Source organism: Trachemys scripta, chromosome 7 (assembly GCF_013100865.1).
Source record: "Trachemys scripta elegans isolate TJP31775 chromosome 7, CAS_Tse_1.0, whole genome shotgun sequence".
NCBI lineage: Eukaryota > Metazoa > Chordata > Testudines > Emydidae > Trachemys > Trachemys scripta.
Window position 1 is genome coordinate 28,742,015 of NC_048304.1, and position 23,652 is coordinate 28,765,666.

The 23,652-nt window shown below is 44.4% G+C and overlaps 1 protein-coding gene across 3 annotated transcripts in view; it reads left to right on the top strand.

Moving 5' to 3' along the window:
- The window catches only part of CARD19 (caspase recruitment domain family member 19), a 45,913-nt gene that overhangs the window by 8,384 nt on the left and 13,877 nt on the right, over positions 1 to 23,652 (top strand). For 2 of the 3 annotated variants that reach the window (XM_034776774.1, XM_034776776.1), the window contains exons 2-3: positions 18,003 to 18,145; positions 20,006 to 20,159. In XM_034776774.1, the coding sequence (XP_034632665.1) occupies positions 18,003 to 18,145; positions 20,006 to 20,159 (297 nt within the window). Of the gene's footprint in view, positions 1 to 2,236; positions 2,747 to 18,002; positions 18,146 to 20,005; positions 20,160 to 23,652 lie in introns of those variants that run through there. The other variant, XM_034776775.1, reaches the window with a different exon arrangement.

The window sequence follows — 23,652 nt, forward strand, 5'->3', positions numbered from 1 at the left end:
TGCCCAGCCCCTGATCCACTGGACACTCCCAGAATTCCCAGAGGAACAATAAATCACCCCTTACTGGCAGGGGCGGCTCCAGGCACCAGTGCAGCAAGCGCGTGCCTGGGGCGGCAAGCCACGGGGGGGGCGGCCTGCCGGTCACCGTGAGGGCAGCAGTCAGGCAGTCTTTGGCAGCACGCCTGCGGGAGGTCCGCCAGTCCCGCGGCTTCGGCGGCAATTCGGCGGCAGGTACGCTGAAGGCGCGGGACCGGCAGATCACCCACAGAAACACCGCCAAATCCGCGTGACCAGCATGCACCGCGCACCGGAGTGCCTCCGAAGGCCACCTGACTGCCGTGCCTGGGGCAGCAAAAAACATAGAGCCGCCCCTGCTTACATCATAGAACATATCTAAATGCTGCATGTGAAGTGGAGCTGTGTTTCTAGAGAAAGCAAGCGTAAGTTTATTTAACAAAGCAGAGATTCAATTAATAGCAAGCAGAAATATTGGAAACAAAGAGTAACATAAACAATTAAAATCAGAACATGCACACTAGAGCAGTGGTTTTCAAACTTTTTTTCTGGGGACCCAGTTGAAGAAGAGCTGGTGCGGGGCCGGCTCTAGGCACCAGCAAACCAAGCACGTGCTTGGGGTGGCACAATTTCAGGGGGGGCATTCCGGATAAATTTTTATTTTTTTTTGGCTTGGGGTGGCAAAAAAACCTAGAGCCGGCCCTGCCAGAGCGACCAAGTGCCTTACATGCTGCTACCCATTACTGGGTCGCGACCCGAACTTTGAAAAATGCTGCACTACAGCCTAATCTTAACTACCAAGCCATTGTCATGTCATGTAGAACAAAACCTCACCCCAAATCCTTCCAGCATACTACAGCCAGGCTTGGCTGTGAACTTCTGTTCATAGGACGAGTCACTCTGTCTTCTTGCCTCCTCTGTGGAAAGATGCAGCGTTTGTCTCTGTCCCTTCAGTAATAATCCACAAATCCATTGTCTTCACTTGCAAACAGGATAACCGCTGCTGCTTGTGTTTTCCTGTCTGGAGTCTCCCCTAGAGAGTTTGCAATCATTTTGTTCAGATTGTAAATAGGCATTTATTGTGAAGTGTACAGTACTCAGTTTATATGTAGACCGACCAATAGATGAACATCTTCTGCCTGAAAGAAACTTGTTTATCTACTTCTGGTGACTGACCACAACTCACAGACCTTAAGAACATAAGTTTCAGTGTAGATACATAACTCCTTCATATTATCCATACATGAAGTGCCTGCTGGCACTACAGGTATGTCTACATTGGAATAAAAGACCCACGGCATGGCCACAGCTGGCCTGAGTCAGCTGACTTGGCCACATGGGGCTAAAAATTGCAGTGTAGAGGTTTGGGCTCAGGCTGGAGCCTCGAGGCCAGACTCTAGGAGCCTCTCCCCCCCTTGCAGGATCTCAGAGCTCAGGCTCCAGCTTGAGTCCAGATGTCTACACTGAATTTTACAGCCCCGCAGCCTGAGCTCAACAAGCCTGAGCTGAGTCGGCTAACCTGGGCCATTTGCGGGGTGTTTAATTGCTGTTTAGACGTACCCTAAGAGGTCCCTGGGTCACACTAGCACATCACCAAATCCTGTCCTGACTGGTGAGAAATAGAGAGCCGTTTCTCTGTCACAGGGATCTTGCTAGGGCACAGGGATGCACGGCACATGGTGCTCCATGCACTTTGCTGGTCATCTGATCTGAGATCTTACTCTGTAATCTCTATTTACACTGGTAGCATTTAATCAAGCCAATAGTGCCCTGGACTTCAGCAGAACTACTCAAGTAAGTAAGTAAGTGCTATTTGGTGTGACTGGTCCCACTTCACACACCCTCCCATTGAAGGGCAGCTCTGAGCCCCTACAGCTATTACCTGCTAGTGTTGTGCACAAACTAAATAGAAAATCCATCCAGTTGGAGGCTTTGGAAAGCTGGATGGAATGTTATGCCTTGAGCCCATTTCTAGTAAATACCTAGTGTGCATGAAAGACTGCGTTCACTGCCCACCAACCGAGGGCATTGCTCTCTTGCATATGTGACCTCTGAATACCCTGCCAGTGGCCCCTTTTCACGCACACGCTCGCTCCCCTACTTGGGCACTGAAGAGCTGACTTCCCTTACTGTCTGGAACGTGCTTGCTTTGTACTGAAATAACCATCCCCTTGCCTTGCTCCTCCTGTTCCATTTCCCTACTGCAGACGGGATTAAGTACCAAGAAAAGGAATGTCTAAAGGAGGCCAGTTCTGGGACACAGGGGTGCTGCTGAGCCCCTGTAGCTGGGACTGGAAGCCAAGGCTCAGAACACCAGTGCTCATTTGATCTTGATTCTTTCTGGGTCATTAGCGTCGGTGCCTTGTTCCAGGAGTTAACAGGTCCCCATCACCACCTGGCATGCAGCTTGCAGCTGACATCTGCCAGTCCCCGGGAGGGAGCGAGGAGAAGGAGCCCTTGGGCCACCTTCACTGCTGAGAGCTGGGCGGGCGGCGGCTTCTTTTGACGTGCAGCTGGGCGGGTGGATGATGTTGGAGAGACTGGTGAAGGGAGGCATCAGGCTGTAACCGGAGCCCCAGCAGCTGGGGCTCCCTGCAGCCGCCGCCTGCCAGTCGGAGGAGGACGGGCCTGTGAGCGTACGGAGGGGAGGGACTGGCAGCTGCGGCTGCAAACAAGGAAGTCTCCACGCACTGCCCCGGCCGGGATCCCCAAGCTGCCGCCATCATGCCAGGTCAGTGAGCGCTCTTCACTTCCAAACGGGCAGCTGCCGGGGAGGGGGCAGGCGCTCTGGCTGTGCTCGAAGCGCGTCTCCCAGGCAGCGGCAGCTCCGGCTGGAAGGAGCGCTGCGGGTGGCTGGAGAGGGCGCACAGAGCGCGTCCGGTGGCTGTGGGTGACTCTGGCTGCAGGGGGTGTGCAACAGGGGGTGGCTGCAGGGGGCGCACAGGGCGTGTCCGGTGGCTGTGGGTGTCTCTGGTTGCAGGTGGCGCAAACTGGGGGTGGCTGGAGAGGGCGCACAGAGCGCGTCCAGTGGCTATGGGTGACTCTGGCTGCAGGGGGCGCAAACTGGGGGTGGCTGGAGAGGGCGCACAGAGCGCGTCCGGTGGCTGTGGGTGACTCTGGCTGCAGGGGGTGTGCAGCAGGGGGTGGCTGCAGGGGGCGCACAGGGCGCGTCCAGTGGCTATGGGTGACTCTGGCTGCAGGGGGCTTAAGCTGGGGGTGGCCGGAGAGGGCGCACAGAGCGCATCCGGTGGCTATGGGTGACTGGCTGCAGGGGGTGCGGAGAGCTGGGGTGGCTGCAGAGCGCATCCAGTGGTTATGGGTGAGTGACTGGCTGCAGGGAGTGCACAGCGCTGGGAGTAGAAGTTGGAGCAGTGGCCGGGGGCATTTAGGAGCATTCTCTGCAATGAGTTTGTCAGGCCTCAGCAAGGAAGGGCAAGCCAGTCATTTGGAAATAGCTCCCACTGTGTCTGGGCAATGCTGTGTCCTGATCAATACTTGTCTGGAAAACTTGGCTTGTAAGCACAGCGTTGACTTTTGGAAGCAGAAATTCTCCCCCTCAAGAGGAAACCCTTTTGCATTTCTACAGTCCAAAGCTCAGTCCGTTTTTTTTCTTCAAATAGCCCTTAAAAATGTACTGTGGGGATGAGAGCTTCCCTTCGACAACATTCAGCTTGTGTATCCCAGCGATGTAATGACTGGCAAACCAGGCCGATTTTAATGGAATCCAGGACTGTCTGCAGCCTGACAGACAGGAGACTTCACTGGCCTCCGCACCATGCTGATGGTCACACAGCACATCGTGTGGTAACCTAGAGCTGTGTCTATGTACGTAGCACTACGGTGAAAACCCAGTTGTGCTGTTAATTTGCAGGGCAATAATTTTCTGCCATAAACCTTAACTCCAGTCAATAATATACCCTTTGGCGTGTCAATAGTTCACATCGGGAAGTAACATCATGCAAGTTCTGAGCTCAAATTAGGAGCCCCGGTCATGGACAAAGGCCCATTGCGTTAGGTGCTGTGCAAACACAGAACAAAAAGACGGTCCCTGACGTCCCCACACAGTGGTTCTCAAGTTCACAGCCATCTCTAATGCAAATGCAGAGCATGAATAAAATGAACTAGCTGGCTGGTTTCAAGAGCTATGGGGCAAGATAGACTGATTTGAGTTTGAGATTTTTGTTTAGTTTTTCATTTTCTTTCTTCCTGGCAAACATTGCAGTAACTTAACTGCTGTGTCTACCCAGGCAGGCCTGCTTTTAACTGCTGTGGAGAAGTGCTCTAGCTGCCACAGCAAAGGGCCCTTTATAAATGCAGACTATAATAATCAGATCTATTACAATTACTACCAGGTGAATATGAACTGCTGTCTCAGGGCTTGAATTTGGGAGTAATGGTTTGTTTGTTTCTAAACAAACACAAAAGGCATCTATTTAAATAACCTGAGGTGGCTGATGTGTGTACGTATGAGATATCATCTTTCCTCCATAGTTGGCTGTGGGCCTAATCCTGTAGGTTCACCATGAATGAATCTCCCATTGAAGGCAATGGGAGTTCCAGGCAGGAGGCATTTAATTCCTGCTTTCTTATTTAGCCTTGGATGATACATCTAATATGACTGTGATGTGGAGAATCAAATTTCAAAGTGCTGATGACTTTCAGCTTGATCAGTGTACTTGGAGCTATGAAAAATGTCGAGAAGAAAAAATAATTTAAGACACTGGGCTCCTGGATTTTTTTATTTTGTTTTACTTTTTTAATCCTAAAGTTAATTTAGGACCTAATCCTGCAGCTCTTCCACATGAGTAATCCCTAGTAGAGAAGACAGAAGTTTTGCATTTAAAACAGCAGCAGGGCTGGTTTCTTAACGGCTCTGCATAATGAGAGATTTTTAACTTCAAGATAATTATGGTGAGAGTAATTGCCATCAATTTGTGCACAGCAGAGTTACTTGGTTTACAAGTCTGATATTTTAATTTCACGGGTCAGTAGAAGGTTTTCATTCATTTACTAGAGCTATTCACTTCTGATCTGATATCATAACAACTTTGAAGCTCTTAGCAACTGCATTTTCAAAACAGCCAGGCCACCATAAGTGGTGAAGCTGTAAAGATGGGACTAATTATGATGTGAGTCATGCTTTACCCGTTGAGTCATGAATTTTTTATATATAGAGCCAATATTTATGTGGAGTTTGTAAGTAGTAGTACTGTAGCACTCAAAATATTTGGAAAGGAGCTATTGAATACTATTTGGAAAAGCTTTATTCAGTCCTAAAATCCATTTCCAAAATCTTGATCCAATTCGGAACAGTACAACACAATGAAACCCTGCAATCAAACATGCTATCATGGATCCCTGTGCCTGTATACAGCCCATTAGGTTCACAAGGTTACATAGAGCAATGCATTCTAAGGCTCCAATTCTGCAGATACCTAGACACATGTTTAAACCTAAGCATGTGCGTGCATTGCTCCACTGAAGTCAATAGGCTAGGTATGTGCTTACGTTTAGGCATATGAATAGGTGTATTCAGTATTGGGGTCTACATACAATTCTGAGGGACCGGGCTTTGGTTTCTGTGTCTTTGCTCATTTACGTAATCGTTACTGTAATGTATACGGACAGAAGACACCAGCAAGTCTGTTGCTGCTACGTGTTAAATTTCATAGCTTAGCATACTGAGAGCACAATACTGTGATCTTTTAACATTTTAATGAAAATAATATATATCACCAGTATAATATACCCAATATCTATCCAGCCCTTCCAAAAACATCTGTGTCATTTGTATCTAATCGGAGTCCTCTATGCATCAAGATTCTACCTCAGTATATACAGTACAAACACTTCCTGGTTACGTTATAGAGGAAAATATTTGTTGTGACCTTCATGTGAAGGTTAGAGAACTGATAACAAGCGACAATTGACACCATATTTAGTGATCAAATGCTTTGTAATTTTTTGTGCTTTCCCAGATGAATTTAATATGTTAACTGTTGTTTAAAGTAAAAATGAGTTACTAAGTTTGCTATAGAACATTTTTCTGAGTGCAGGCACTTGCCTATATAATGTATTAGCACTAGAAACTTTCCATGAGCACTAGGCACTGCATGACTCAGGGGACTGGCAGTGCAATATAGACCCTTTCACGTCTAAGTCATCACTTTGAATCCAGCACAGATCAGTAGAAACCAAAAATCATTATCACCTGCCAGCTGTTCAGTGACAGATGTGATTTGATAATCTTAGACCAGTTCTCTGTGGACACATCTATTTAAGAAAAGAAAGGAAAATAAGAAGCAGGCCTTTTTTGGAACTCTGAGCAGAGAAAACTAACCTTTCATCCCTAATGAGGGTTCCTCCAGCTTAGTCCTAAGGCACATTGGTGGGGTGCTTGCATTGCCCTGTACCTATCATGTGCCTTCAAATTCCAACTCTGTCAATTTCACTCTAACAGGATTATGAAAAGTACCAACCACCTTTTTAGAGTAATAATTGGAGGAGACTTGCAACAAGTGTTCTGGAGAATCCTTACGTACAGTGGCCACCTGTAGAATTGGTATCTGTGTATTATTAATGTTTTTATGGTGTGGAGAATAAGGGAGATAGCTGTATTTTTTTTCTATGGATAACATATGCAGCTCAGTGTACCTGCTTGATACTAGCCTACCTATCTTCATTGAGCTAAATCAAAAGAGGCTGTCAGAGGGAAACAAGAAGGAAATGAAATAGTGACAAATATAAGGTATTGCCAGAGTGAATACCAAGGGTCCTTAGGGAAGCAATGGGGGAACTATTAATTGGGAAATTAATTGCCTGGCTCCAACAAGACTTTATTCTTGGTTTATTCTTCCCAGCTCTGAACCTGGGATCAAAGAGGTTACTAAATGGTTAAAGAGCCTGGCCTGGAGAGGAAGCAGGTAGCAACAGGTGAAGATGGATCTTTGACAGAGACATCGAGAATGCTGCAGGGCTGTCTGTCTCTCCCAGGCACGGAATAGGGGATATGGGCTGGGTGGAATTTACCTAGAACTTGCCAGTCCCCTCGGATCTTCATGTTCTGGGGACCAAAAACTCCTGTTGGTCTTGGAGTGAGCAAACCCTGCTCCCCTAATAGAACAATTTGGGTGAGACATTTGGGAGGGGAACTTTGGAATTCTTCCCTTCCCCACTGTGACCCTTTTCCTGCAGGCTTATGGAAGAGGACAATCTAGCGGCCTGTATTGTTTGCAGAGTCTGGTCGAGGACTGACTGTGCCTTGTTGCCTCCAAGAACAGAATATATCATCCCCTTTTTCAAACACCAGTAGTTACTGTAATGACCTAGTCATTCAGCAGCTATTGTCAAAAATATAATTGCCTGTTTTGTAAGAAGAAGAGATATGTGTCATTTTATGAAAGGTTATAATGGAAATGATGTTCTGCCTGAAGGCTAAAAATGAGGAGCATATTGCTTTGTTACCATCCCTTGCTTCTTGAAGCATTTATAATATTGAATTATGTATTTTGTTCCATAGCTGAGGATCTAGTGGCAGCAAATAACTGATGATAGCACATTTCTCTCTGATATAAGTCTTGATTACATGTTGGAAACATACTTCTCTTCCTTTTTGTTCTCTTTCTGAGGCTAGGTGCCAGCTCGAAACGTAAACTTGACGTGCATCCAGTATGTTCCTGTGACCTTTCAGGATTTAGATAGAGGGGGAAAAAGTTTCAGGGCACATCTGAAGTGTGCTGAGTATGCACTGTGCATGAGTCAACATGTAATGATTAGGCTTTGTTTACATCTCTGTTGCTTCGAACTACTAACAACAATTCCTGATTCTCCTCTCCAGCTCCTTTATAAATGCTTCCATTTCCTATAAATAAGAAAATTATTGGTCTTTGTTTAAACTTCTTCTCAGTCACTGAAATAGCAGCTAGTCTAAGAGCCATCTTCTACATCTGTGTTCATAGCCCAGTCAGGGCTAACTCTTGGTTTTTTGCCGCCCCAAGTAAAAAAAAAAAGGGGGGGGGGTGGCCAGAATGCCGCCCAAGCAAAAAAGAAAAAACAAAAAAAGGGGGATGGCTGGAATGCCGCCCCGGAATTGTGCCGCCCCAAGCACGTGCTGCTTTGCTGGTGCCTAGAGCCGGTCCTGAGCCCAGTACAGTGGTGATATCCAGAATGGGGCAGACTTCCATCACTAGTTCCATGTTTACAATCTCCTTACAGCAGTTCCATGACTGAATGAAGCTAGGGCTGGATTAAAAATCAATTAGGTTAATGTTGGTAGAGGAAGAGCAGTTGTGCAATCTGGTGAGTGGCCGCCTCACAGCACCCCTATGAAAGCAGGGCTGACTCTGCAGGGCCGTGCTTCCATTTTCCTCTTCTTCAGGGTTCGTTAAACAAAATCCACAGAGTCTCTCTTCTAGTCACAGCCCTGCTTAGAGTCTAGGTGGGGTTTGTTTTGTTTTTAATAGCTTAAAGTTCAAAACTAAACACAAAAGTCTATCCTCCTACCTTAGCGGACCAGCCCTTACTAGCTGAAGCAATTCCGTCTTCTCTGCAGGAGCCTCTGTCATTCACTGTAGTCTCACTGCAGCCATCTTCTATTCTTTGTAGGAGATTGTCTGATTCTCCTCAGATGGGGCTCATTCTGTTCTCAGGGTCGGCTTGGCCCCAGGCTTTCCAGCCCAACGGCAAGCCACCCTGTCACATTGAGGAAAATGTAATTGTTTAACTGCGGTGACAGGAAACTATTATTTCAAAATTAAATACTATCTTTCCCTGGTCTGCTGATTGTCTTTCCTTCGTGGAGGCATGGAATTGCAGTACTTTGCTATCCCTCCACATGATACAGCGCCTGGCGCAATGGGGCGCTAATCCTGATCAGAATCTCAGGACACTACTGTAATATAACACAGCGGGTAGAAAGCTTGGAAGGATGTATTCAAAATGTAGTTTGTTGCAGAATTGTTTTGATGAACAGGAAATGCACACATATGGGGTTCAATGCACCAAACTTTTGCTCACTCAAGTAGTTCCATTGATTTCAATACGGCTACTCAGATGAATAAAGGTTTTACAGGATCTGGTCCATAACCTGTCATAAAAAAGGGATACTTTTTCTCTCTGTCTCTGTAATTTAACGAGTATTCTGTTCAAAACACAGAAGCCTCCACGCACAGTAAGTGATGAAAGTGTGTTGTAATTAGTCTATTAAAATAATTGGGGCAGTGCCAAGATGGTGCTGTAACCTAAATCCACAATCTCGTTGTGCTGCCGGCCTCGTTTCTGAACTTTTTAGGCAAGGATTAAGGGACAGAGAGATAAATCCTTCTAATAGCAAGATAATGCGTTTTTAAAAAAAAATCTGTGCATACACCAACATGAATGTTTTGAATTTCTCTCATGGTAGTTGCTGCTTCTTTGATGTAATGTCTTGCAAGTTAGAAATGCAGAACAAATCCCAATTTCTATTGCTTGAAAATATATCAATAATCTTTCTCCTGCATGTGTGAACTCCTTTTTATTTTATTTTTTATGCATTATTAGAATGTTGATAATAGGTTTGCACAAGATAGAAGGTCTCTGCTCCAAGGAGTTTAAATCAGGTTTCTCAAATTGAGAAATTGGACAAATTGGCGAAAGTCCAGAGAAGAGCAACAAAAATGATTAAAGGTCTAGAAAACATGACCTATGGGGGAAGATTGAAAAAATTGGGTTTGTTTAGTCTGGAGAAGAGAAGACTGAGAGGGGCCATGATAACAGTTTTCAAGTACATAAAAGGTTGTTACAAGGAAGAGGGAGAAAAATTGATTTTTCACCTCTGAGGATAGGACAAGAAGCAATGGACTTAAATTGCAGCAAGGGCGGTTTAGGTTGGACATTAGGAAAAACTTCCTAACTGTCAGGGTGGTTAAGCACTGGAATAAATTGCCTAGGGAGGTTGTGGAATCTCCAACATTGGGGATTTTTAAGAGCAGGTTGGACAAACACCTGTCAGGGATGCAGTGCCTGCTCCAGCTTTTTTGCCGCCCCAAGCGGCGAAAAAATAAAAAAGAACCTGATTGAGCTGCTGCCGAAGTGCTGCCAAAGAGGAAGACAGCGAGTGAAGGACCTGCCGCCGAAGTGCCGCCCCGACAACAGACACACTGCCACCCCTTTCTATTGGCCGTCCCAGGCACCTGCTTCCTTCGCTGGTGCCTGGAGCCGGCCCTGCAGGGATGGTCTAGATAATACTTAGTGCAGGGGACTGGACTAGATGACCTCTTGAGGTCCCTTCCAGTCCTATGATTCTATGATGCTCAACCTCTTATGATTTTAAAACTTCTTTTGCACATTGCACATGGGCCTAGATTTAAAATAAATGACTGAGGTTCCATGACTGCCATTAAAAAATGGATGATTACCACACCACAGTGCATTAGGGCTGCCTTGTGCCAGTTTTCCAGAATAAAGCTGACTTAGCTAGCCATGCATATAGAATATAGGTGGCATTTAGAAGCCACTACAATGGCTCCGCTAGCCCCTTTCTTGCAGCTGGCATAGTGATTCTCAACCAGGGGTACACATACACCTTGGGGTAGCAGAGGTCTTCCATCAACTCACCTGGATATTTGCCTAATTTTACAACAGGCTACATAAAAAGCACTAGCAAAGTCAGTATAAACCAGGGATCGGCAACATTTGGCACGCGGCCTGCCAGAGTAAGCCCTCTGACAGGCTGGGCCGGTTTGTTTACCTGCCGCATCCACAGGTTCGGCCGATCGCGGCTCCCACTGGCCGCGGTTCACCGCTCCAGGCCAATGGGGGCGGCAGGAAGCCGCGGCCAGCACATCCCTCATCCCACGCCACTTCCCGCAGTCCCCATTGGCCTGGAGTGGCGAACCACGGCCAGCGGGGGCCGCGATCGGCCGAACCTGTGGACGTGGCAAGTAAACAAACTGGCCCGGCCCACCAGGGGGCTTACCCTGACGGACCACGTGCCAAACGTTGCCGATCCCTTGTATAAACTAAAATTTCGTACTGACAATGACTTGTTTATACTGCTCTATATACTCTACAATGAAATGTAAGTACAATATTTATATTCCAGTTGATTTATTTTATAATCATATGGTAAAAATGAGAAAGTAAGTAATTTTTTGTGTGTGCTGTGACACTTTTGTTTGTTTATGTCTGATTGTGAAAAGCAAGTAGTTTTTAAGTGATGTCAAACTTGGGGGTATGCAAGACAAATCAGACTCCTGAAAGGGGTACAGTAAGCTGAAAAGGTTGAGAACCACTGCTTTAGAGAAAAGGGGCTGGGCTTCCCAGAACCCATTGGGGCTATTGGCGAGATTAGAGGAGACTGCAGAATCAGACATTTGCAAGGCAGTCCCAGGAGCAGTGTATCACATTGTGGCCACCTTAAAGTGTGCATATGTACCCTCCAGATTTGCACTTAATGCTCTTCTTGGACCCCAAGATCCAGCCCATAATTTAAAAATAAAAGAAGTAAATCGAGTTGCTGAAGCACAATGGATTCTGTGGCCCTGGAATACTTGGGGCCTGAGTGGAGACATTTCCTCCTGTGGTTTGTGTGGACCTTTCACACCCAGCAACAGGGGAGAGAAGAGCAGGTGAAGGGCTCAGTTGTGCTAGCTGATAGTACCTCACTACTATCTCTATTAATTGACTAGAATCCCTTTAAGATATTCTGACAATTTACCCAAATCCAAATTCTGAAGCTATTGGGTACATTCCACAGGCAAAAAACAAAATAATTTCTCCTCATAAGTAATTGTCTTTGAGCCAGGGATCAAATTAATCCTTGGGGGGGGGGACAGTTCAGCAGTATCCAGGGAGAGGCCTGGCCTTAGACAAGGAAAACTAGAACCACTGTCTAAACTGTCTCTCCTGCCGGCTTTGGCATAGAGGGGAAGAAAGCAGAGCCACCCCATAGAACCTAGGTGCTTCCACCAGACAATATAATCCACTCTTTACGAAATGCAGGATTTTCAAATGTCTGCATCAAGCTCTAGTGGAGGGGTGGCAATTGCTTAGTGACCATATAATTGTCAAGGGCTGTGGTTGCAGGGAGCATTCCAGTCTGTGCAGAATGGGCTCTTAACTTAAATGTAAACTTCAGTTGATGTAACCTCACTTTGACCAGTGTAATTGCTGTTAATACACTGTGGTATGTTGTCTGTATAGTAAATAGAAAAAACTAGGAGGGCAGCAAAAAAAAAAAAAGGGGGGGGAAGTCAGCTGGTGTTTTCGCCTCTTAATTTTTTATTTGGCTTTGCATATTTGTTCTAGCAGTTCCTGGTGGTGCTTTTAGCACTTGCATTCATTTAAATTTGCCTGAGTCTTGAGATGCCATAATTGTTCAGGTGTTTATAACTCCCCTGTTTTTCTTCCTGCATTATGCTCTCCTATGGAAGAACTCATGCAAGGTGCAGAAGTAGGTGTGACACTCATGCTTCAACTCAGAGTCTGTAATAAATTATATGGTTGGAGAGGAGGGAGGCAGAGTTTTGTGTCCACACAGGCAGAGCAGGGAACATGGTTGTCTCACCCCGAAGAAGTCCTACATGCTGTGATGAAATCCTTTAGATTCTGAGCCATCTATGTAGGGCTGGGGTATTTGCATGGAGAGTCAGCATCTCTACACCCACACTGCCAGTGCCTCTCTGATTCAGATTGAGCCTGGCATGCATTCAGCTGAGTTGGTATGAAGGGGGAAAGTTCAATTTCTGCTCTGACTCATGTACCATGAAGCTGCTTTGAAACAAAAGGGACTTGCATGGCATTTGAGTCAGGGTAGCAGTTGGTCATGGGAGACTTTAACTTCCCGGATATAGATTGGGGAACAAATGCTAGTAACAATAATAGGGCTCAGATGTTTCTAGGCGTGCTAGCTGATGAATTCCTTCATCAAGTAGTAGCTGAACCGATGAGGGGGGAGGCCATTTTAGATTTGGTTTTGGTGAGTAGTGAGGACCTCGTTGAGGAAATGGTTGTAGGGGACAACCTTGGCTCGAGCGATCATGAGCTAATTCGATTTAAACTAAATGGAAAGATTAGCAGAAATAAATCAGAGACTAGGGTTTACAATTTCAAAAAGGCTAATTTTAATAAATTAAGGGGACTGGTAAGGGAAGTGGATTGGGCTAACATATTTATGGATCTAAAGGCGGATGGTGCCTGGGATTATTTTAAATTAAAGTTGCAGGAGCTGTCGGAGGCCTGTATCCTGAGAAAGGGAAAACGGTTAGTAGGAAAGAGATTTAGACCGAGCTGGATGAGCGAGCGTCTCAAAGGGGTACTGAGAAAAAACAGAAAGCGTACAAAGAGTGGAAGAGGGGAGGGATCAGTAAGGAAACCTACCTTATTGAGGTCAGAGCATATAGAGATGGAGTGAGAAAGGCTAAAAGCCGTGTAGAGTTGGACCTTGCAAGGGGAATTAAAACTAATAGCAAGAGGTTTTATAGCCATATAAACAGGAAGAAAACAAAGAAAGAAGAAGTGGGACCGCTGAAGACTATAGATGGAGTGGAGATAAAGGATAATCTAGGGATGGCACAATATCTAAACGAATATTTTGCATCGGTCTTTAATGAGGCTAATGAAGGGCTTAGAAATAGTGGCGGCGAGACAGAGGGGAATAAAGGAGGGGGGGTTGACATTACTGTATCCGAGGTAGAGCCAAACTTGAACACCTTAATGGGACTAAATCGGGTGGACCGGATGATCTTCATCCGAGAATATTGAAGGAACTGGCGCGAGAAATTGCAAGCCCGTTAGCGATAATATTTAATGAATCTATAAACTCAGGGGTGGTACCGTTGGACTGGAGAATAGCTAATGTGGTTCCTATTTTCAAGAAAGGGAAAAAAGATGACCTGGGTAACTACAGGCCTGTTAGTTTAACATCTGTAGTATGCAAGGTCCTGGAAAAAAATTTTGAAGGAGAAAGTAGTTAAGGACCTTGAGATCGATGGCAATTGCGACAAATTACAACATGGTTTTACGAAACGCAGATCGTGCCAAACAAACCTGATCTCCTTCTTTGAGAAAGTAACAGACTTTTTAGATAAGGGAAATGCGGTGGACCTAATATACCTCGATTTCAGTAAAGCGTTTGATACGGTACCGCACGAGGAATTATTGGTTAAATTAGAAAAGATGGGGATCGATATGAAAATCCAGAGGTGGATAAGGAACTGGTTAAAGGGGAGACTGCAGTGGGTCATACTGAAAGGTGAACTGTCAGGTTGGAGGGAGGTCACCAGTGGAGTTCCTCAAGGTTCGGTTTTGGGTCCCATTTTATTTAATCTATTTATCACTGACCTCGGAACCAAATGTAGGAGTGGGCTGATAAAGTTTGCGGATGACACAAAGTTGGGAGGTATTGTCAATTCGGAGAAGGATCAGGATATTCTGCAGGGAGACTTGGATGACCTTGTAAATTGGAGTAATAGAAATAGGATGAAATTTAATAGTGAAAAGTGTAAGGTGATGCATTTAGGGATGACTAACAAGAATTTTAGTTATAAGCTGGGGACGCATCTGTTGGAAGTAACGGAGGAGGAGAAAGACCTCGGAGTCCTGGTTGACCGCAGGATGACTATGAGTTGGCAATGTGACGTGGCCGTGAAAAAAGCTAATGTGGTCTTGGGATGCATTAGGCGAGGTATATCTAGTAGGGATAAGGAGGTGCTGCTTCCGTTATACAAGGCACTGGTGAGACCTCATTTGGAGTACTGTGTGCAGTTCTGCTCTCCAATGTTTAAAAGGGATGAACTTAAACTGGAACGGGTACAGAGAAGGGCCACTAGGATGATCAGAGGAATGGAAAACCTGTCATATGAAAAGAAACTCGAGGAGCTCGGTTTGTTTACCCTAGCCAAAAGAAGGCTGAGGGGGGATATGATTGCTCTCTTTAAATATATCAGAGGGATAAATACCAGGGAGGGAGAGGAATTATTTCAGCTCAGTAATAATGTGGACACGAGAACGAATGGATATAAACTAGCGGTGGGGAAGTTTAGGCTTGAAATTAGAAGAAGGTTTCTAACCATCAGAGGGGTGAAATTTTGGAACAGCCTTCCGAGGGAAACAGTGGGGGCGAAAGACCTCTCTGGCTTTAAGATTAAGCTCGATACATTTATGGAGGGAATGGTTTGATGGGATAACGTGATTTTAGTCAATCAATCAACAGCGTGCCATCGCGGGTAAATAGTATCAATGGTCAAAGAGGGTCTGGCTGGAGAATCTTGCCTGCATGCTCGGGGTTCTACTGATCACCATATTTGGGGTCGGGAAGGAATTTTCCTCCAGGGTAGATTGGCAGAGGCCCTGGAGGTTTTTCGCCTTCCTCTGCAGCATGGGGCAGGGGTCGCTAGCTGGAGGATTCTCTGCGACTTGAAGTCCTTAAATCACAGGATTTGGGGACTTCAACAGCTGAGTCAAGGGAAGGGGGTGGTTCAGCTATTGTGGCCTGCATCATGCGGGAGGTCAGACTAGATGATCATACTGGTCCCTTCTGACCTTAAAGTCTATGAGTCTATGGTCCTAACAGTTCAATACACACTGCTTAAAGCACGTAATTTGGAAAGTAAGAATTAGAAATACATGGAAAAGATACAGGGTTGGTAAAAGTATTTACTACACTGGATAAATAGTAACAGTCTAACTGAAATCCAATTGTGTCTATGGAATTGCAAGCCCTCTCCTATATCAGTAGACCATGTCTTTATTTTAGTGGGAGTGACTAGCCCTCTGACTGTATTATGGTTACTCTGGGAGGTTTTAATGAAGCCTTTCCTGGTCGTTTTCAATGCCGCACAGCTGTAGAAAAGGAAATGTAATACTAAACCTCTGATACGTAAATGTCAGGGGCTGCATTTACACTGAGAGTAGCACGTCAAGGTTCTGTGCTCAGGCTGTCCCGTCATTGTTTAGTTCACCATGTCTAGCTAGTGAAGCACGGAGACTAGGCAGGATCACGTACTGTCTAGTTGCCCAAAATACCAACAAAACCTGTTCATATAGTTTAATGATACCTATATACCCTGGGATATACTACATGTTTATTTTCCTACACTAGTCAGATCAATTTGCAGTACCTCTTATGTCTAGAATGAATGCTTAAGTATGTAGAAGACAGTAATAGAACCATGCATTTTTAACCAAATATGGTTCTGAATAAACACCTCTTTCAAAGTCTAGCTAAGGAACAATAATTTGTGAAATCTGCATGGATCTGTATTTTAAAATTTGGGACACAAATAGCCATAGAGCAATCCAAACTATTTTTAGTTGAATGTTGTGCTGTAAAGAGAAAGCTCCTGCAAAAGCAATTACTGGAAAATTGGAAGTGATGCCTAAAACAATGCAGGAACCCAGGAATCTTGAATTTACTGAGGATTACAAAGGACTTAATTTACATGACACATTTTATTTTGAAGTTCTAATTATTTTTACCTGTATTTTATGCACTTTCATTGAAGGGATTTATTGCTACTGGAAGTTCCTCTTTTCCCAAATGGAGTGTAAAGATGCATATTATTCCCTTTAAGGAATAACAGACTTAAAATATTTTGTACTGCCCAGGAGAGGGCTGAGAAGGACAGGACACTTCTGGAGCAAATTCTAAGACTGGGGGTGTGTTGGGGTCACCTTACGGTATAACCAAGGCTGGTGAGAGCCGGAGTGTAACCCAAGTGTGGCTGACACACAAATGCTCAGGGTGTGGCTTGCATGCTGGAAGGCTGCTTGTGAGTGGCCCATAGTAAGGCATCTAAGGGTGCAGGGCAGGGGGCGACACAGCTGCTCATTTGTCTGGATTGTACCCTGGTATGTCACATAAAAGCTATAAAGAACTCCCTGGCACTTTAGCAGAGATGTTATTCCTAACGCCCTGGCTGCATTTCTGTTTTGGGAATATACCTTGTGGCAAGTCTTGTTCAAACAAAACTGGCAGTAAGTCAATGGGAACTTTGCCTGGATGTCAGCACAGAGTCAGGACTGCAGGATTCCTTCATTCAATCTAACTAAATTCCCCCAGCAGTTCTGACTGGCTATGGTAGACATCTTCCTTTCCTGCCCTAAACTATTGTGTACAGTTGCCATAAGCGGGACGGCTGCATTTCCAGTGGGGGAAGAAGAGAATAATGTATGTGCAATATTTCAGTGATGTGCCTTTTTACTATTCTAAGTGATAGTGGGTAGCACTGCGAGATAAAGAAGATTTTATATTAATGAGTTTTTAAAATAGTTTAAAACATTACAACTTGCTTTAATATTTATAAAAGGTAGGAAATGTATTTTCCACCCCATCCCTTCAGCAGTGTTACATCTTTCTGACAAGTGGATGCAATGGTGATATTTGATACATCCATTAGTGCCTTGGTAGTATATAAATATCTTAGGTCAGCATTTCCCAAAGTATGGAGTGCATTCCTCTGGGAGAGGGAGGGTGAGTGCAAAAGATTTGCTGAGGGGAAAGAGGCGGAGGAGGTGCAGATGTATGATTGCAGATGGATGGTCCCTTGACAACATATGGAGCATATGGTGAGGTGGAAGGGGGGCAACAATTGATTGCATTTTCTTGAAAGCCGGCTTAGCTTGCAAAAGTTTGGGAAGCACTCCTATTAATTAGTTATGCTATTAATAATTTCCCAGCCATTATGGAGCTTTGAACACGGCTGTACCTTGGTCCCTGCTATTCTCTGCCTGTGGCACATAATAGTCTAGTCTCCCGTGGTCTGTGATATTTTCATCTACTTTCAGCTGTTGGGTTTCATGTCCAGGTGCTGGGTGGGTTGGTGGCCTGTGATGTGCAGGAGGTCAGACTACGTGATCTGGTGGTCCCTTCTAGCTTTAAACTTTAGGACTATAAAACAAAGTTGGTTTACATGTGTTACCTTCATCACGAAAGAGGCAATTTATGGAAATTACGAATAGTTTTGCCATCAAATAATAGTGGTTCTTTGTGTGTACTCTTTGGTTCATAGATCCGTCTTACTGTGATCGGCTGAGGCAGGACATGTACTTTCTCACGAGAAATGGCAGACTGAGCGAGCATCTGGTTGATAAAATTATTCTTCAGCTAAACAGAGTTTATCCCCAAATTCTCACCAATAAAGAAGCAGAAAAGGTAAGTGACTGGATATTCCTGCAGTATTTCTGGATGTAGCTTTATTTTCTGGCTGTCCTGCATCTAGGTTAGAACACCAACTGGTGAAGGTGCCCACGCCAACCTAAAAGACAAATCCCTAAACCTCTGAATGGTTACCCCTTTGCTTTCTTACTGTCTACAAAATGTGCACTCATCACGGTAGTATTTGAGAGCCTCACAGCTATTAATGAATCTCTCCTTACCACATCTCTGTGTGTTAGGAAAATATTATCTGGGAAATGGAGATCATGAGGAACTGAGGCCTTGTCTTTATTACAAGGTTGCACCAATTTAATGAAAGGTATGTTTTTAAAGCAAATCCCCGTGCTAAATCAATACGAGCCAGGTTTAAATTGATTTAAGTGTGTCCAGACAAGGGTTTAACTAAACGGATTTAAAAATATACCCTTAGTTAAACTGGGACAATTTGGACTATAGATCAGGCCTGAGGCAGAAAAGCCAGCCTTTTCAAAGCGGTCCCTGCTTTTGGGTGCAAAATGATTTATGTCAGTACAAAGCAAGTGCAAAGTGGGTATGAAATGCCAGCACATCAGAATGGTAATAGTTTGCATTCACTCTGTATGCAAGATGCAGAGGGCAATGGTGAATCAGACCTTTAGAGTTCAAAATAATGGGCTGGATCCTGTCTTGCACCAGTTTCAATTCGATCAGCCACCACTGAAACGAGTGGAGTTATTGCAGTGTAAGACGGTGTCTGTCAGACTGGTTCGGAATCTGGTCTATCTGCATAGTTAGGGGAAGAGGCCTGACTTAGGTGATGTGAGATGTAAACAGTTAAAGAAAGGCTCATTCATTTAGGATTCAGAGTAAATTTAAGTCGTGGTGTTATGAAAGCTAGATGCCGCTCTTGCACTCATACTGAAACTGAACACTTTCCCTTGAGCTCATGCACATTTGTTCTTTTTATTTACAAAATGTATCATTCCCATTATACACATTAGGCTCCAGCTTGCACACCTTACACTGCTGACCTCTCAAGGCTTCAGTGGGAATTCTGCCTGAGTAAGGAGCATACAAAGGCATTCCTCTCCCTCTAGATAACGAATTGATCCTAAGTGTAATGTTATCTCTCTCTACCTTACTGGTCCTAAGTGTAATGCTCTCATATTGATTTGCCAGAGATATTTTTGGAGACTTTCCAGCTGCACACATGTCTAAATGATTTCAGTTAAGGCTAGGTGTAACATTTTCACTCTCACTGTAAGGTTTAGTGCTGTTTAGTACTTTGTCAGACCATGGGGAAGATCATCTCTTCCTCTGTAGCAACACGGATAGGAAGACAAGATGAACACAAAGAGTGATGCATTAGGACTGTCATGATGGCTAGAATATGTCCTGGCCAAATTCCAGAAAACTGTGGAAAAATCTTTTTACATGTTCATCCCAGTTCTGAGATGTGCATTTTTAATAAGCATAAATTAGAAGTAGAGAACTTTTAGCCAATGGCATCAAAAGTATTTTTATTGGTGCTATATTTACAATAAATTGGTTCCTTGCTAACTCAAACTCTTGGGAAATTATAAACATCAATTACCTCTCCTATTGTGTGGGCTACACTGCAGTTGATCAAATGCTAAAACAATGCTTGATCAAACTAAGTTAAGCAGCTGGTTCAAATTGTAGATGTTGACATTTGAGGTCTGAATCATTATTTTTGTTTCCTATCCTAGAATACTCATGTACTGACAGATACTTTTAGCAAAATAAACATAACTCTGTATTTTCACTTTTATAATGTAACTGTAGGGTAGGAACTAATTCAGCACTGTATCATTGCTTTTGTAGTCTTTGTTCTAATGACTGCTTTTTCTCTTACAGTTCAGAAATCCAAAGGCATTGCTTCATATTCGGTTGTCAGATCTTATAAGCCACCTACAAAAGAAAGGAGACAAACACTGTCAAGAATTTTACAGGGCCTTGCAGATCAATGCCGAACAACTGTATAATGATTTGCCAAGCAGGAAAATCTTGAGTAAGTGGGAGACTTGTGGCTTCCCTGAGTCAAAATTTGCCTTTGCCGGCATCCCAGCTTATTTTGAGGAATTAAATGTCCCCGTCCCCCCCCGCCCCATGTGCTACTTTCTACAGGCTGGAGAGTTTAGAAGCCACCTAGTGGATTTGGATGCACCATTAATTTTGATTGGAATTGGATGTCCAAATCTCTTTACCAGCTTTGAAATTGCAGCCCCTGTATTTAAGATCCAATTTGTGCCCAACATGAAAATGCAGAAAAATAACCCAATTCAAGTTCTCTTTTAATAACTGCCCCTTTCCCTTTTATGCATTTTGTTTAAAAGGGCATTTATTTATTTTTCAAGCCTTTATTCTGGCTTGTAGTAAATAAAAGCTATGTTTTAAAATAAAAAGTGTGACACAAAGTAACAAAATCAAGGCAGCTCAGAGACTTGGCTTCCGCTCAATTCTTAAATCACCCAGCTGTGCTTCATTAACTCCACACACATCAGATGTTAGATCATTCTTGTTTCACAAATACTTGCAATGGCAAACCACAGTGTTAGTTACCTGGACCCTGATCCTGCAAACACATAGGCATGAGTAGTCACACTGAGTCTATGGGCCTTATTACATGCATACGTGTTTGCAGGATTGATTGCTATTTCCATTTTTTATACTATAAAGCAGATCTTTTTCTAAAAGGAGAGAGATGTGGTCCAACTTACCGTGCTGGGAAAATAATGCTTGCCATGTATGACTCATCCTGTCAATAAAACTGGAGAAAAAAAATGCTCAAAGAGGAAGTGAAATACATTCAGCACGTTGGAACAATTTGAGTAGCATGAGGAAGGGCTGTTGCAATTAGGTTAATGAAGCTGCAAAGGGGCTGCATGTTACAAAGTCCCTACAAACTGTCTAATAGCACTGATGCTGCACCATTCAACCCCCTGGTGGTTTTGAGTACATTCCAGCAGAGTTTTTGGTCATGTGGTCAAACCCCTAAGAATGACAGCGTAAAGTCAAAAACAGGCCAGGCCAAAAATGCAAACATCTGTCTTTAATTAATATGTAACAAATAATTTTTTGCAGAACAATTGACCTGGAAAATAGTTGCTATATTTCAAAACACTGAGCCTCCTGCCTTCCTCTAGCATCTCATTATGCAGTAAAGCTGTTGTACACACTGAACTAGAAACCCCTACTGATTTGGAGATGGCATGTGTGTGGTTTGAAAAGGATGCTATCTCCTGGATAATATGCAGACTCCAAAGTTAGCCCAGACTTCCCTCCCAGTTGGAGGGTGTTTGCATGTGGGCTTTGATTTGGGTCCATTTCTACATCAGAAATCCACATTAGTAATTATCACAGCAGCATTAAGTCCAGCTCTTTGATTTGATGTGTGCCTCGCAGAAGCCATCCCTGCTGAGGCTGTGTGGAAACTTGGATCAAACACGCTAGCATCTCAAAGAAATCTGTTGCTTTAGCTGAAGGAGTCAGGAATAGAAGCACAGAGTTACCCTTCCAGGCTAAGTAGAGGACAGGCAACAGTCATTACTTAGTAAGGGCTTGATTCTGCAGCCCTTGCTCACCCAAATACTCCTGCTGAAGTCACAGAGGGTAAAATTTTCAAGAGCACATTAATGACTTAGGAGCCTATTCCCATTAGTTTTTTTAATCAAATGGGAAGTTTTTAAGAGCCCTGTAGAGGAGTGGACTCACCCCTGCAGTGCCTCCTGCTGGTCATCTCTGGGAATTAGCTCATTTCAGCACTGGAGCACCCCCTGCAGGCCAGTGGTCCACCTGTCCTCCAGCCCTCATGTCCCTCCCATACCCTTGTGCCCTTTTATCTGGGGCGCTGCCCCCTGGCAGTACACCCCTCAGTACTAGGGTCTCCCCTCCCTGGGGAACCCCCACCCACTATCCCTACCTCACCTCAGAATAAGGCCACTGCCAGGCACCAACTAGCCCCCACTCCCTGGGGCAGACTGCAGTATAGGCCACTTATCACAGGCAAGGTTGAGTTTGGACCTGCTGCCTTGGCCTATCCCTGGGCTGCCCTCTGCAACCCCCGGTACCCCTTGGCCTCCTACTAGGCCACAGCCTGGGGCTTTCCAGGCTTTCCCCAGCCTTGCTCCACTCAGGTACCCTATCTCTGCTCCCTGCAGCCAGGCCCTTCTCTCTCTCTGAGTGCAGAGAGAGACTGTTGAGTGCCTGGCTCCCAGCCTTTTTATACAGGCCAGCTGTGGCCTGATTGGGGCATGGCCCAGCTGTGGCTACTTCCCCAATCAGCCCAGCTTTTAGAGCTGCAGCCCTCTGCCAGGGCTGTTTTAAGCCCTTCCAGGCAGGAGTGGGGGACCACCCCACTACAAGCCCAAGTCCCTTTGAAAATGGGACTTAAGCACTTTTGAAAATTGTGCCATGAGCCTACTCCAGGGAGTAGATGTATCAGGATTGGGCCCTCACACATTAAGAATAGCAGCTAGACGTGTAGAGTGAAGTAAAGTATCAAGCTGTTACTGCGTCTGTGGGGTAAATGAGACAGCATTTTGCACATTGAATAATATTCAAAGCAGTCCCACGACTGCTTTTGCCTCACTTGTGTGGTACAACCACAAAGCAGCATTACGTTCTCTATTCCTTAGCAGACTCTCCTATGTCATAGACATGAGTAGTATCATTAAGATCTCTGTGCTAAAACACATGCTAGAACTATATTGTCATAGACTGCAGCTTCCTTAGTCTCACATAATAAGGAAATAAATGATGTATTCTGAGAGCAGTATAAGTATTTGTATATTAGAGGTTAGATAGCCAAACTGGTTGATCCTCAGTCTGGATTAATTTGCTAATGTTTGTGAAAGTGCTACACAGCTGGTGTGTCTTATTATTACTAATGTATGAACTAACAGCCCATGAAAAGTAACCTTCTTAAAAACACAGCCCCTTTCTAAACTAAAGCAGAAGAAAGGAAACCTATTATTTTTACTTCTCACTGAGGTAAACTTGAATCCTCCTGCTCCTCCAAGCCATTAAGCATATGCATAACTTTACTTGCATGAGAAATTGTCCTGTTGTTGAGTAAAGTTAAGCATGTGCTAAGGATTTGCAGATTTGGGCCCTGACATTGTAAATATGAAGAAAGAAATGACAGCTCCAAGCTGAGATCTTTATTTGGTTTCAGCCTAATCTTTATTTAGAGCAAAGTTATGAACACCTAAAAAAGAGTTTGCAGTGAGATTTGTCAAAAACAAATCATGCCAAACCAGCCTAATTGCCTTCTTTAATAGGGTTACTCACCTAGCAGATGTGGGGGGGGGGGAGAAGTAGATGTGATATATCTTGATGTTTTTAGTAAGGCTTTTGATACAGTTCCACATGACATTCTCATAAGCAAACTAGAGACGTGTGGTCATAGATGAAATTACTCTAAAGTGGGTGCACAACTGGCTGAAAGTCCATACTCAAAGGGTAGTTATCAGTGGTTTTCTGTCACTTGGGTAAAGGTTTGC